Source organism: Candoia aspera, chromosome 3 (genome assembly GCF_035149785.1).
Source record: "Candoia aspera isolate rCanAsp1 chromosome 3, rCanAsp1.hap2, whole genome shotgun sequence".
NCBI lineage: Eukaryota > Metazoa > Chordata > Lepidosauria > Squamata > Boidae > Candoia > Candoia aspera.
Window position 1 is genome coordinate 146,477,752 of NC_086155.1, and position 16,239 is coordinate 146,493,990.

Genomic DNA, 16,239 nt, shown 5'->3' on the forward strand with positions numbered 1-16,239 from the left:
TCCGCAGTGGGTGGCTGCTGCGCGTGTGTTTGGCTACGCGTCACAGCCTGCATACCCAATTGGGGCGCTGTCCACAGGGTGCTAACCACTTCTGGCGCTGCCCCCGAGTCCTGAGGTTGCCTTGACAACGCATCAGCCAGGAAATTCTTTTTCCCCGGAATAAACTTCAAATGAAAATTGAACCGATTAAAAAATTGAGCCCAGCGGACTTGTTTCGGGCTCAGTTTTTGAGGGGTGCTAAGAGCCTCCAAATTTTTATGGTCAGTCCACACCTCAAAGGGGTGATTCGCCCCTTCTAACAGATGCCGCCAAGCTTCCAATGCGGCTTTTACTGCGAATGCCTCCTTTTCCCATACATGCCAACGTCGCTCAGTCTCGGAGAACTTGCGGGACAAGTAGGCACATGGCTTGAGGCATCCTGTCCCGTCTTGTTGCATCAACAATGCCCCAATGGAATAATCGGAGGCATCCGCCTGCACCACAAAAGGTTTGGAGGGATCAGGATGCTGCAAAATGGGCTCTTTGATAAACGCTGCTTTCAGCCGCTCAAACGCCGTTTGACAAGCAGGCGTCCAGCGCAACAGCGCCCCTGGATTCTTTACTCTCCGAGTATCTCCCACACCCTTAGTTCGGAGCAGTTCTGTTAGTGGCAAGGCAATTTCAGCAAATCCCCTTATGAATAATCTGTAATAGTTGCTGAACCCCAGGAAACTTTGAAGTTGCCTGCGAGTGCGGGGGCTTTCCCAGTCCATGATAGCCTGCACCTTGGCAGGGTCCATTTCTATGCCTTTATCTGAAATTCTATACCCCAAATAGTCAATTTGTCTCTGGTGAAATGCACATTTAGACAGTTTGGCATACAATTCTGCTGATCTGAGTTTACTCAGCACTTTTTTTACCAGAGACACATGCTCTTCCATGGTTTCAGTATAAATCAATACATCATCCAAATACACCAATACCCCTTTAAACAGATGTTGATGCAGTACTTCATTGATCAGTTGCATAAATACCCCAGGGGCCCCAGCCAAACCAAAAGGTAACACCTTATACTGGAAAGCTCCCAACGGGCAATTGAAGGCAGTTTTCCACTCAATCGCCCTCCTTGATTCGTACACGATAGTAGGCTTCTCTTAAATCAAGTTTAGAGAAGATCTTTCCCTTAGCCAGATGTGACAACATGTCCTTGATCAATGGCAAGGGATATTTATTGGAAATTGAGACGGCATTTAATCCGCGGAAATCGGTACAAAGTCTCAATGTCCCATCCTTTTTTGGGCGAAATAGAACCGGCGCCCCCACCGGTGAATTCGCCGGCTCGATGAATCCGCGCGCCAAATTTTTGTCCACAAAGTCTCGTAACAGAGTCAGTTCCTTTTGCGTCATGGAATAAATCTTTGGCTTGGGCAATTGGGTGTTGGGCACCAGTTCAATGGCACAGTCCGTCTTTCTATGGGGGGGTAATTGGTCGGCTTCCTTTTCGCCAAACACATCAGCAAACGTCCTGTACTCTGCCGGCAAGCCTTCCAGAGGAGGGGCCGGGACATGCGGAGTCGCAGCTGCCGCAACCCCCACCATCTCCTCTGGGGCACCCTTCCCCTCAGTCGCTTGGTAGAACCCATCCCTAAACGTGATAGTCTGGTAAACCCAGTTTATTTGGGGATTTTGCTGAACCAACCAAGGCACCCCCAACACCACCAAGGGACCCCCTACTGGAGCCACGACAAAAGACAAACCTTCCTGGTGGCTGCCCAGCTGCAAGGATACCCGCCCTGTGAAATGGGTGACCGGTTTGCCCCCTGCCATGGACCCATCCAGCTGTGTAAAGGCGATGGGTCGCTGTAAAGGGAAAGTGGGTAGCTCCAGAGCCGCTACCACATCAGGGTGCATTAGACACCGGGAACACCCCGAATCAATCATGGCCCATACTTCTATAGTCTTGGATTGGGAGCCCAACTTCAACTTCACCGTGAGAATGCGGTAACTGCCACTCACCGATGAAGGCTCGCGCCCTTCTTCCACCACCTGCCCTGCGGCGCCCTTTAAAGCAGGTGGCTGGCGTTTCCCGCCGGCTGCAGGATTTCGGGCTCACCCTCCTCCTCGTAGAACATCGCATCGTCTCCCACGGTTTCAGCCACCGCAGCTTTCTGCTTCCTCGGCAGGGCAGAGGACTTCGTCGGCGGCTTGCCGAGCCGTTCCTCTCCCTTTGCCTTCGGGCACGCCGCCACTCGATGCCCCTCTTTACCACATCTCAGACACAGGCCTTTCGCATACCGCTTCTCTTGCTCCTCATCCCAGGGTCGTGGTCTGGGTCTCCCCCCGGTGCTCGATGGGCGGCTGGGCTTCACCTCCCGCCCCGATTTGGCGGTCTTTCGATGGGCGAAGATCTCATGGGCATGCTCAGCCCTCCCTGCCAGTTGGATCCATTCGTAAAGCGTATATGGGTCGTCCCTCCCCAAGGACCAGCGCAGCACCTCTGTGTTCAGGCCGTCCTTGAATAGCTCGATGATGGTGGCTTGGGACCAGTCATCCACCTTCCCAGCAAGCGCTTTAAACTCCAGTGCATAATCAGCCACGGATCTTGACCCCTGCTTAAGTTCCCTCAGAGCTCGCTTTGCCCTCTCTTTCGCCAAGGGATCCTCGAAGTGTTGTCTCAATGCCCAGAGGAACTCATCGAATTTCTCCAGTTCAGGCGCTTCCGACTGGCACATCTGGACATACCAGTCTGCCGCCCTCCCTTTCAGCTTGGTGGCAATGGTGATGATCTTTGCCTTTTCCGATTGAAAAAGCGACCCCCATTCCTCCATGTAGGCTTTAGCATTCGTCAGGAAAAATGAGAGTTTGGTTGGGTCCCCATCAAACTTGACAGGGAAATCTCTCATCCCGCCCCCCGCCGGGCTGCGCCCCGCCACCGGGGCTGCAGAGGTTGGTACCTCCCGGGCTCGCGGCGGCGCGGGGCCCGGGGGCGGCCGCGCCGGCGATGCCGCGATTTCCATCTGGACCGACTGGTCCCCTTCGCGCCTCCGCGCCGGCCGCCGTTGCTCCGGGGACCGCCCATGGGACGAAGGGGTTGAATGCCGCTGGCTTGATCCTTCCCGGGTTTCTCTCCTTCTTCCATCATCACGATGTCGGGTTCGGTCATCGCTGGCGCTCTCCCTCACAGGGTTAGACAACTTGTCTTTTCCTGGACAGGGGCCAGCGGAGTTGGGATCTTAGATTCTCAGCTTTATGTAATGATTGCCCTAGCCCAAATACTCAGACTCACAAGAGGCTGCTATATGAAATCTGATTTATTAAGGAACTAAAGGCAAATACAGAGAAAGCTGAGAATGAGCAAAAGCGCGCCAAATACAAACTTAAACCCTTGGTGCAAACGTCTCCCGCCTCCCTCGTAACAGCCCCGCCCGGCACAGGTGCAAGCAATCGTCAGAGTTGCTAGCCTGGGAAAGTAACCTTGAGCGCAGTAGATAATGCAAATACATTCCAGAGCAAAGCCAAAAGATAAGTACTCCCATCCTCCCGAGAAAGATGAAACACGCATCCTGCTAATGACATGCGAAACGTTACGATGTATCAAAGACATTGAAACGGCGAACATGACATTGCAAGTTATTTAATGTTTGCATTGAAAGATCTGCCCTGGTTGCCAGTTGCTTGCCAGGCATACTTTGAAGTATTGTCATAAACATTTCAAACCATAACTGCCTTAAGGCCTGGCATCTGAGGAACCTCTTTTCCCAAGAATCTGTCCATCTATTAAAATCTGCACAAGAACCATTCTAAAGAGGGCTTTCTCTCACATGTGCATTTTTCCAATTAATTTCATAGCTTGCTTTGCTCCCAGGCCATGCAATAACCTTGCTTGGGAGTTATGTTTAGGCTCCATCCTCTTTGCCTTTAGAAGACTTACTAATGCATATTTCCTTAGGCTTTAACAATTAATGTTCATATTCATTTAATTTATGGTTTTAAACTTTTTCTTTTTTCTTTTAATTTTGTGGGGTGCCTTGAGTACTTGATTGCATAGAAAGACAAGATATAAATTTTAAAAAAAAGATAAATCTTTCTATAGTAGTTGTCTGTCCATTCTTGAATCCAGCACAAATTCCTAATCTTAAATTGGTCTCATTCTCCATTTTGCTTACTCTTATATTCTAGTAGAACACCCTGTTGGTAATCCTCCCTGAAATAATTCAAGTCTTTCCAAAGTTTATCCCAGGGACTGCCCCTAGCCTGGCTATATATTTATTTAGAGTATTTATAGGCTGTCCTATAAATACTGTAAATAAATACATTTATATAAATAAATAGTGTATTTTACAAATAGGTACCGTAGTTATGCTACTTGCCATTTCTTTCACATTCCTTCTCACAATACACTAATCCTTATGCCCTATTGAAAGTGAGTATAACTAAAGGCCAACTATACATGCTGTTAAATACATAGTATGACCTTGCCTACCATTTTCCATTTATTCTGGTGAAAGCATGTAACTGGGTGTACTGTATGCAGTTGTGAGCATTAGTTTCCCACTGTCAGTGAGAAACAAAATTATAGCAAATCAGATAGTTACAAAAATGATGGACAGAAGGAGGCGGGCAAGCATGCTGAAAAGAGGGGGCCAGATAGTCTGTTCCATGGAACAGCAAGGAAAACCATATGTAAGAGATCTTGAGTGGTGGCTTATTCTTGAGTCACATCAAGTTGCTGAAATTCTTTGATTATGGCTTCCCTCTTCTTCAGTAACTATTACTCTTCTGAAGTTCTTGGCTTTCTTATGAGCTTCCCTAAATGATTCATTCCTATCTGGGAGGTGAAGCCTGATAGTGAACAAATCAGATCATGTCAGGATTAAACTGGTAGAAAAGAGTAAATATTTATACAGACAGACCCTGAAATGTATATTTTTCCTTTATTATCCCTGCTGCCATCTTCCTCTGTTACCTATATGTCAAATTTTAACCCATTATACCTGGGACATGTGTGTATATGTTTTGTGCCATTTAAATGAATAATGCTTTAGGAAAAAAGCACATTACTATAAATTATATGTTAATTATATGATTAATAGTTTAATTTTTGTTATATATTTTAATCCATGTTTTGATACAGCAAAATAATTTTCTATTCTCTCTAAATTGCAGCTAGAATTAACTTTCAGCTACTTGGAAATCCAAGGAATCACTTGCAATAAACCAGGCCAGGTGAATATTTAGTTACAAATTGACATGGAATTACAGTAAAATAACCCCAGAATATTTTAATCAAGTTGATGTTTCTGCCACACAGCTTTATCCTTCAAATAGATGAAATAAATTAGTGATATGAAAGAAATTATCTGGATTATGTTGAGAGGAACATTCATAGGAAGATAAAAAATTGAATTATTTCTGCAGTATGGATATAACAAATTCAGTTTTGGTTGTACAAAAAATAATGATTGCCTTCACAAGAAAAAAATAAAGACCAATTTGAATGTAGTTTTAGTTTCTGTGTTCAAATAAGGTATTAAAAATGCTGGGAATGTAAAATATAAAAATATTGTATGACATATAAGAAGAGGGGGAGGCAGCAGAAGTTCATTCTGCTGTTTGCAAAGCTTTCCTTAAGTCCTTGGTTTTGTGTTTGGCTTATTTGGGACTTATTTTATGCATACACATTTTCTACAGATGTTTTTCTCAGTAAAAAGCATGATTGGGGTATAATATTCAAGAATGCTTTTGTGCCCAAACCCCAGGCACCCATAAATTCTTCATTTACTTATTTGGATAGCAATTCTTACATGCTAGATCATAGCACTCTGTGGCTTACTATTGCTGTACATATGAGCTAGTCAAACCAGAGTTTTCACAAACCACAACTGGAAATTAAGATTAAATTATGGTTTCAAATGGTAGTTTCCCTACAAGCTGTTTCCCAGGAAAGATATACTCACAAACCAGAAAACCAGGGAAGGGCATGAAGTTAATCAATAGAAGATCTCAAGTAGTACCTTCATGTTTTAAGTTGATTTTGGAGTTTTTTCCAATATCAACTTAAAAGTAAGGAAATGTAATTGGGAAAGGAGTACGGCAGGGCTGTATACTCTCACCCTACCTATTCAACTTGTATGCAGAACACATCATGCGACAAGCTGGCCTTGAGGAATCCAAGGCTGGAGTTAAAATCTCTGGAAGAAACATTAACAATCTCAGATATGCAGATGATACCACTTTGATGGCTGAAAGTGAAGAGGAACTGAGGAGCCTTATGATGAAGGTGAAAGAAGAAAGTGCAAAAGCTGGTTTGCAGCTAAACCTCAAAAAAACCAAGATTATGGCAACCAGCTTGATTGATAACTGGCAAATAGAGGGAGAAAATGTAGAAGCAGTGAAAGACTTTGTATTCCTAGGTGCAAAGATTACTGCAGATGCTGACTGCAGTCAGGAAATCAGAAGACGCTTAATCCTTGGAAGGAGAGCAATGACAAATCTCGATAAAATAGTTAAGAGCAGAGACATCACACTGACAACAAAGGCCCGCATAGTTAAAGCAATGGTGTTCCCTGTAGTAACATATGGCTGCGAGAGCTGGACCATAAGGAAGGCTGAGCGAAGGAAGATCGATGCTTTTGAACTGTGGTGTTGGAGGAAAATTCTGAGAGTGCCTTGGACTGCAAGAAGATCCAACCAGTCCATCCTCCAGGAAATAAAGCCAGACTGCTCACTTGAGGGAATGATATTAAAGGCAAAACTGAAATACTTTGGCCACATAATGAGAAGACAGGACACCCTGGAGAAGATGCTGATGCTAGGGAGAGTGGAAGGCAAAAGGAAGAGGGGCCGACCAAGGGCAAGATGGATGGATGATATTCTAGAGGTGACGGACTCGTCCCTGGGGGAGCTGGGGGTGTTGACGACCGACAGGAAGCTCTGGCGTGGGCTGGTCCATGAAGTCACGAAGAGTCGGAAGCGACTAAACGAATAAACAACAACAAATTTTATTAAATTTCAACAAGGGATAAAATATAAAAAAACAGAAAAAAAGAGCTGAGAAGAAAAGATCAGAAAGAAAGCAAAATTAGGAGTGCAGAAAGGAAAAAGAAAAGAATAGAAAAAGAATAGCTTCTGACCTTCTTTGGTACAGACATCAACACATTACTCCAATATCAACTTTATCTGTACCAAAGTTGATATTGGAGTATTGTGTTATGATTTTGTATGTTTAGTGGACATCAGCTGGAGATGACTATAAGAATAGATTATTTACAGTTTTTTCCTAAGTTCAGAAGGGGTGTTACTCAAATATTCACTTCATAGGGAAGCAATTCCTCTTCCATCTCCTTTAGGAATGGGAGGACATACTTAAGTTTGGGAGAGATTTCCGTGTTTTCTTTTGTCCAGAGATGGCCAAAGGGTTCATTGCATTCTTTTCCGTATTTCATTCCATTTTCACAAGTAGCAAAGTATCAGCAGTGTTGATCTGTGAGCATTTTCCTCTCTCAAATATATGGAGATGGGTTGCTGCACCAATCTCCCTTCCCTCACAGACACCAACACGAGGGCTGTGCAGTCCTTCAAGTTCAGTTACAAAAAAGTGCTTTGGAATACTTAGAAGCATGAATGTCATATCTGTCTGCAAATCTTTAAAGCAGCTAGATCTTTTCCTGGAATCACATGGCAGATGAGAGATCCATCATGTGATTCTAGGAAAAGATCTAGCTGCTTTAAAGAGCTGCAGACAGATGCCAAGTTCACACTCTTGTGTGTTCCAAAGCCCTTTTTTGGAATCATATCCAAAGTACTACACAGGCCTAATAAGCATACAAATACACAAATCCTTTGTGACATCCTGCCATTTGAAGAAAGATTCAAGGGAAACAGTGCTGCAAATTGAAAAAGCACATTACAGAATGTGTAAATCAGAGATCTTATAATAACCAGTTTATTCAAATATTTATATGGCCTGGTAATACCAGGGGATATTAAACTGCAGTTTTGCCATGGCTTAGAGTGGGGCAGAAAACTGATTCTGGCCTAAGACATGCCAGATCATATAGGCTGCCCATGTTACGCTTCAGTAGTCCTTCTTCCTTTCAGACAGAGAAACATAGATTCTAACTGATTTTGAATGTATTGTTTTTAAGTTACTAAATATTCACTACTGACCTATTTGTAATTTTTAAGGATTATCTAAAGGGTTACCTCATGTCTCCCCCATTTTTTTACAGCTGATTGTAGAAACTGAAAAGTGCAACATTTCTATGAAGTTAACTTCATCTGAAGATGTGCATGAAGTGTTAGCACATATTGGAACATGCCTTAGGAGGATATTCCCTGGTCTGTCTCCAGTGTAGGTACTCATTGGGATAAACGCTCAGCAAAAGAGACTCCATCTCTCTCTTTCTCTCACCTGTTGCATTTGTGTATGTCAGTGATGCTGTTCTGTCTTTTCCACGTTTCTAGAAAAACATTTGAGAATGTTCATTAAATTTATTGAGTGAAGATAAAATGAAGTTTGATACATTTTGTATCAACCTGGTACCCTGTGGTCAATATACAGCAGGTATTCTTTGGTGTAATATACCAGGATGTATCGACTCAAACCACTTAACAGTGGTGGAGTAGAAGGGCTATGCAGCATTTTAGATTCAAATAGAAAAAGGTGTTTTGTAGCATGGGGGTGCACTCATGTAATATCTGTTAGCTACTGTTTAAAGCAACTGCATCTTTTCCCAGAATTGCATGGTTGTCTTCCATAAGTGGAGCCTGTTCCCAGGAAAAGAGGTGTTTGCTTTAAGGAGGTGGTGGCAGGTACTATGTACACATCTATGCACAATTCAAAGCAATTTTTTCCTTTCAGATTCAAAGCACTGCACAATCCTTATGAAAACAAAGTAGACTTAATATTAGGGGTGGGAGATAATATCTAGCCAGGGAATAACTGACATTGTCCAGTTGTCCAGGTATTATAGTTGCTGCTATTTTGCAGGATACCAATACAGTACTTTCTTTGACAGCTTCTGGTTATCAGGTGTTGATCTTAGAGTTTGGAAAGTACTGAATTTTCAAAAATGTCAGTGTTGCTTCAGTGAAGATTTCAAGATTTCATTATGTGCAATCATTATTCTTAATTACTAGATGTTTCATTTTATCATAGCCAAAAAGTAACGTAAACAATTCCAAATAGTTTTTCTAAAGAATCAGATGTAGCCAGATAATGTGATGATTGCAAATATCACAAAGATGAGACCACAGAGATTGAGAAGTAGCTTTGCAGAGTTCTTTGGGATTTATATGGATAAAATACATAGAGTTTGAATAGTTCTTAAATCTAACAGAATTTCAACATTTATGTTAGCTACTGTTTAAAGCAACTGCATCTTTTCCCAGAATTGCATAGTGGACTTTAAGTCCACTATGTTAGAAGTGCAGAAAATGTGGTTAATGGGAAAGGAGGCAGCAGACCTTCCATTTCAGCTCACCCTTTCCTTCAAATGTCAGACATGAGACATAATCCCATTGAAGCTTGCAAGTACGTAAGTATGAAATAACAAACTACATTTTAATGAGTTCTAATTCATGTGTGCATTTACTTCTTGCATATAGGAGAATAATGAAGAAAGTAATTATGGAGCCCCCAGACAGGCTGGCTAATCTCCAGACTCTATGGGAGAGTCAAACTGTAGGAGAATTAGGACCCTGTGGTGAGTGTGTGCTTTTTCAGCTGAAATATGCAGTTTCTGGCATCACCAATACTGTACAGGGAAGCTTAGTTCTATTTCTGGTGTAAGGTTTGCTTTTTGGAAAAATGTAATTAGTCCTGAGGTATAGTTAGAGTGAAGAGTCATTTTGAGCAGTGTGGGAAGATGCTATTTTTATGCCTTATCCTGCCCTGCTGTATATTATAGAGGAATGTGCTCTAGATTCAGTTAGTTGCACATTGTTCTTGTAGGACAGTGTAAGTGCCAAGGAGAGAGCAAAACAGCTTAACATCAGGATATGTGCTTCCGCTGTTAAGAACTTATTCCCCACGGTGATAAATGGTTAGTGTTCTTTTTTGTTTGTTTTTAGGTGGTTTCTCTCAAATGTATGCATGTGTTTGTGACTGGCTGGGTTCTCCGTATAGGGAAGAAGTGCAGTGGGTAAGTATAGAAATAAGGTTGGGGAAGCTTACTGAGGCAAACAAAAAGCCTTAACTAAAGCCTATCTATCATATAAGTGATTTGTACTAAGAAATTAAATAGTTTTCCTGTAAAACGTATTTCATTCTTCTTTATCTAACTAGGATGTTGATACCATTTATCTGACTCAAGATACCAGGGAATTAAATTTGCAAGATTTTAGCCATCTTGACCACAGGTAAATACTAAGATCCTGCATAAATGGAAGTGTACTGTAGTCATCTAATGTGAAGGATACATCTGTCCAGTAATAATGTTTTGATCTCACTGGGATACTAACAGAAGAACCTTTTGTTCAGCAGGGTTGTAGCAGCTGGGAAGGGCTCATCTTGCTCTGTGTTTTCTTTAGTTTGCAATTATGAGATGAGATATACATGAGTAGAAAGGACTTCCATTCATACATTGACTGAAGCAGTGTTCCTTCTAATTGCAGCCCTACATACTTTATGGCATGCAGTTTTATAAGGGGGGTTGGAGTTGCTCCTTGCTTCAAACAGCTGACTTAAACAAGAGCTTACAAACCTCCAGTTTGGATCCTGACTGTATTTATGAATTGTGAACTACTGGTTCATACGTAAAATGCTTTCTAAGTTTAGGTATTCCATTAGTCAGAAATAATAGTGTTAATAGAGCGGGGCTCATCAAAATTAAATATTTAAAATTGTATTGGAAGTGTGTTAGAACTCACTGAGATTTTCATGTAGGATACTGGTCAGAAAAATAGCTTCTTGTTCAAAGGTTAGGAATCAGTGAAAGTTAAAACATATTACAGGTAGTCCTTGTTTAGTGACTGCCTTGTACAGTGACCATTCACACTTAATGGTGGTGATGAAAAAGTAACTCTGCAACCAATCCTCATATTTACGACCTTTGCAGGTCTGTAAAGCAAAGGAAAGCTGAAGTAAGCTCATAAGCATAGTCACAGTTTCACTTAGCGACTGCTTCCTTAAAAACCAAGTTGCCAGTCCCAATTGTGGTTACTAAACGGGGACAACCTGATACAGGTTGTCCTTGTTTAATGACTGCCTTGTTTAGCGACCATTCGCAGTTTAGGCAGTGATGAAAAAGTAACTTTGCAACCAGTCCTCACATTTGCGACCTTTCTATAAAGCAAAGGAAAGCCGAAGTAAAATTGTAAAAGTGTGATGTTTCCCTTAGTGACTGTTTTGCTTAACGACCAAGTGGCCAGTCCCAGTTGTGATTGCTAAATGAGGACTACCTTTAATTCCAAAAACTAGTTGGGTATCAAAACTACTATTCCTTTTTAGTCATGGAAGAAACTTAGCAAACACTCAACTAGTATGCATGGTTTTTACACTATAGTTTCAAAATACTATATATCTTCAGAAGATAGGACATTCTTCTGAGGGCATTCAGCTAAATTGCTTATGTGGCTGCATCAGATACAGGGAGGATACTGTCAGTAAATTTATCATAGAATCAGAGAGCTGAAAGGGGCTTTTTAGCCCATGGAATCCAACTGTGTGCACAGTGCAGGAAATGAAGGTATTTCCAACAGATGGCTGTCTAGCCTGTGTGACTGGTGTGTCTGTATATTTAATATTACATAACTTCTGGTCAAAATATAAGTACCAAATGTCCATATAATATAAGTGCCCAGTGGATGAAAGATTCTAATGATAATCCAGCACATTTAAAAGGCACCAGCCATCCACCTATCCACCTTCACACACACACATGCACATGCATAAATAATATACACAAATAATATACACGTGCATACATACATACACAGTATACACACATACACACACACACACGCAGATAAACAGAGACTCTTTCAGCCATTTTTCCCCCGGTCCTGAATGTCCGTGACATCTATTCTTTGCTTGCTTAATGGCTCTCAAAGCTTTGTTGATTCCTGCCTGAGAAACTTCAGCTCTTAAAGTTACAGCTGTTAACAAAGGCAACCTGACAGCTTGCTATTGAAGAGGAAACGAAAAATTGTATAGGATTTTGATGCTCATTTTCTGTCATCCTCTCTTGAGTGCAAAGGTTAGTTTTCCAATTTTGAACGTCAGAGGAAACCTATTAATCGCTTAGGCCTTCGATGAAGAAAAGCTGCATATGCAAGGAAAGAAAGGAGCTTTTAAGATACACTAATGTTTATCTTTGCTACCTTTATATGTACTTCTTGTCTGAGCTAAATTAAAATACGTCTTTTTTTTTTCCTAGCAGAAACTTGAAAATGAAATGTATTCTTAAAATAGAAAAATATTTTGAAAAACATCAGTTTATATCAGGACAGCTTGAGTTTTAGAGTTAACATTTTATTTTAATCTTTGATATGTTATTCAAAGATATTAAATACATGCATATAAACTTTATTTGAACTATTTAGTAAAATAGTGCTTTAGTAACACTTAATGAGGCTCTGTTGTAGTCAGCATGCAAACATTTAACGTATGTGCCTCTAATTTAATGAAGAATTTATAAGGGGAACAGCATATCAGATTAAAATATATGGGATTAAATGAAATTTAAAAAATACATTGTAATTTGGTTGCTGAAATCACTACCTAAGTAGGCATTTATTATTTATTGGGTATGAGATGCCAAACTCAGGTCATCTTAAGATTCATGAGTTAATATGAGAGAAAAATTATAATCAAAAGAGTTCCTGCCTTTTCAATCTGTCAGAGTTATTTCTTCATTTAAAAGTTAATCCTCTTTGTCCCGAATCAGTTCTGTCTAAAAAGTTTTGTTTCAATATATGATGTTTTTTCTCTCCTTAGAGATTTAATACCAATAGTTGCTGCCCTGGAATACAATCAGTGGTTTACAAAGCTTTCCTCCAAGGATCTAAAGTTAGTAAGTATTAGGATGCAGGATGACTGTGCCTTGATTCAAGGTGCTTGGGGAATCCTGTTGTGTAGAATATACAATTATTTTAGAAGGGTAGTTACTCCATTTCATTCTGACTTTTCATGACCTGATAAACATTATTGCACCAGGATTATCTGTCAGTAACTGCCTTTTTTAGTTCTTCTAAACCTATCCTTGTGTCATCAGTAATAGTACCTAGCCACTGTGTCTTTTATTGGCCCCTCTTTTCCAAGGATCAGGATCAGTGGCACTTCCCTTTTCATTATTTGTACTAAATATTTTAGCTTAAGTTTTGTTATTAGTACTTCTAGTGAGCAGTCTGGTTTTACTTTATCCAGTATTATAGATATACTGATGATACCAAATTCAAACTGGCAAATGGCCTCACCCAGTGATTTCATGTAGAGGGGAGAAAGAGTTGGGAGGGAGTGAGAAATATCACTTTCTTTTGCTTATTGCATTTTCAGACATCTTTAAAGATGCCAAAAAAATCGATCCAGAGTTCTTCAAACACTCTAGTCCTAATAAAAAGAAAAATATGTGAGCAGAAATGTTTGAGAAATATCTCTGCTGCAGTTAAATGAACTAAATTGTACAAACATTATTGACAAACATTTAACTGTATCAAATATTTCAGAGGATGACGTGGAATATTCCTTGTTTAAGCAGTCTGGAAATCACACAACTCTTTTGAAAGAAATTGGCCTTCTAGTCTATGAAAATTCAAAAGAAATAAATTTTAAAAAGCAGGTTATATCAAAGCATACTGTTTTTTAAGATGTCACTGAAATTTTACAGTGAACTGATTTTGTTTAGATGAAACTAACAATTATATTTTACATGTATGTGTCCATATTTAAAATGGAGTGAACAGAATCAGCAGAGTAATTTGTACTTTGATTCTGGCCTTAAGTAAGCTTCCAGCAGGGTTCTTCAAGTCACCACCTACGCATGTGACTTTGTAACACTGGGAAAAAGTGTTTCCAATTTCTGCATTGTCTTAATTATTTGGCATTCTTAGAAGCTATGGGAGTACTCAGAACATTTTGTCCTGCAGCTTTCTGCCTGTACTTTATTCATTTTTAATTTTGAATAGGGCAGTTTTATATAAAGAATAAGATAAAGTTGGAGAATCTCATTTCATTTGCAGAATATTAGATCTTACTAACTTTAGATGCATTATGGACTACTTACTCCAAAATCAAGATAAAGGAATAGAAGACTAAATACAATAAAAATAAATCTTATTCTGCACTTATATTTGTTTTGTTGACTTAAGAACTATCTTTCCTTACAACTGGTTGTGACCACTGTTCTAGTATGAATATGGCAGAAGGAACAGTAACTCAGTGAATTCACTGATCTCATTAACTTGCCAACATTTCTTGCTACTAAGATGTTCTAGAAACAAATATTATGTGTGATATTCTTACCTCATACGGGCTTCATCATTGCTGACAAAAGCTGGTTCTTGTGTGGTGTGGTAGGGCACCAAACTGAGTTTGTAGAGTTTTGTGAGTTGATCACTGCATGAATATGAATATATTTATTGTCTATAATTGTCTGTAATTCATGCTGTAAGTTTCTTCAGTGTTAAGACTTTTTATATGAATGTTGTTACAAAAAGAGGCATCCCTTCAGAGTGAAGGCAGTCAGCTTCTCACCTTCTTGCATTGCTAATGGTTCCATTGGTTCTTAATGTTACACCATTGTTCTTATGACAGTCCACTGATGTTTGTGAGCAGATCCTAAGAATTGTGAGCAGATCCAATAGATTGGAAGAGCTAGTACTAGAGAATGCTGGTCTTAGGACGTAAGTCATTCTTTTTAATTAATCAACAGTAACATTTTTAGTAAAACCCAATAGCATCAGAGGAAGCTGCAAGTCTGAAGCTACAGTGTTGTAATATACTTATTGGGGTTAACAGCATTGAACCGAGTTGGCATATTTACCTACTGCAGTTATTTCCAACCATAGTTTCACTGTGAACAGTTTTGTTACAATTTCAAACCATCTATCTGAGGTTTATTTTCCAGGAGTCATAGTATGCAAATGTGGCATTAGTACTACTACTTGTCAGAAGAAGCAAGAGAGGGGATCCACAGTTTCTTATAAGTCTGTGGGTTCCCTCTTTCATACTGGGGTATGGCCATCAGAAAATAAATCTCTGATGGGGTGGCTTGCACCTGTGTCAGTGGGGAGTGATGGGGAAGAGTCATTATGTACATTCATAGCTTAAAGAATTGTTGATAGCAGCTGTCCTGTGTAACCGTACCCAGTAAGGCCTATTTCTAAGTAGTTGTACAAAATGTACAAAATCAAGATTATATGTATCTTAATGAATAAACTTCTTTGCAACATAGCTTAAAAAGATACAACATTTGTATAAGTGTATGATGTGTCTATAAATGAGATTAGCAATCTTAAAAAATTTGAATGGACAAATACGATCTAGGCCAAGCGGGCTATCCATATGATGTTGAGCGACATTGCCAATATGTATGAATATGTTTTTATTTGCCATTAGGCAGCACACATATAAAATAAAAATACAATGTCTGTTTTGAATCACTCAGTGATGTGTATTAGGAGTATGCAATGATTTGACTCTAAAAAGATGTTTCAGAGTAATGGTGTTGGGTGAACATAGCATCTGACTGCAAGTCTTCAAAGCAGCTGCATCTTGTACCAGAATCACATGAAACACTATGTGGATTATTTCCAAAGTGCTGCATTATTCTAATGTTTATTACTTCATCAAAAGCAGTAGCAAACAGTTGGGGGATATTAAAAGTAGAAATGGCATCTTTCCTGCCCTGTATACACTTCTTTCTCTGTGTACTTAGTAAAGCATCCAACATAGAAATCAGTTGTTGCAAGTAACACAACATATGTGCAAACCCACATACTTGAATGCAATATTCTGCGTAGGCTCTCCAATTCAGCATCACATATAATCAGTTCATACTAAGCTCATGAATATGGTATAGCGCTAAATACGGTATAATTTTTAATGGTTTTCTTTTTCTCTTAGAGATTTTGCACAGAAATTGGCCAATGCTCTATCCCACAATCCCACCTCAGGACTTCATACAATTAATCTTGCTAACAACCCTCTAGAGGACAGAGGTACTGTAACACTTCCATTTCCCACTCATAATACAAGCCCAATAAGAGGAATAGTATATTTCTTTTAGTTTTTCTTGGAATCAAACAACAACATTCGGG

General features: G+C 40.1%; 1 protein-coding gene across 2 annotated transcripts in view; it reads left to right on the forward strand.

Annotated features, from left to right (window-relative positions):
* The window catches only part of CARMIL1 (capping protein regulator and myosin 1 linker 1), a 151,509-nt gene that overhangs the window by 59,663 nt on the left and 75,607 nt on the right, over positions 1–16,239 (forward strand). For both annotated transcript variants that reach the window (XM_063298994.1, XM_063298993.1), the window contains exons 4-11: positions 5,146–5,205; positions 8,211–8,332; positions 9,589–9,686; positions 10,054–10,124; positions 10,268–10,341; positions 12,920–12,995; positions 14,735–14,823; positions 16,046–16,140. In XM_063298994.1, coding sequence (XP_063155064.1) covers positions 5,146–5,205; positions 8,211–8,332; positions 9,589–9,686; positions 10,054–10,124; positions 10,268–10,341; positions 12,920–12,995; positions 14,735–14,823; positions 16,046–16,140 — 685 coding nt within the window. The remainder of the gene's footprint in view (positions 1–5,145; positions 5,206–8,210; positions 8,333–9,588; positions 9,687–10,053; positions 10,125–10,267; positions 10,342–12,919; positions 12,996–14,734; positions 14,824–16,045; positions 16,141–16,239) is intronic.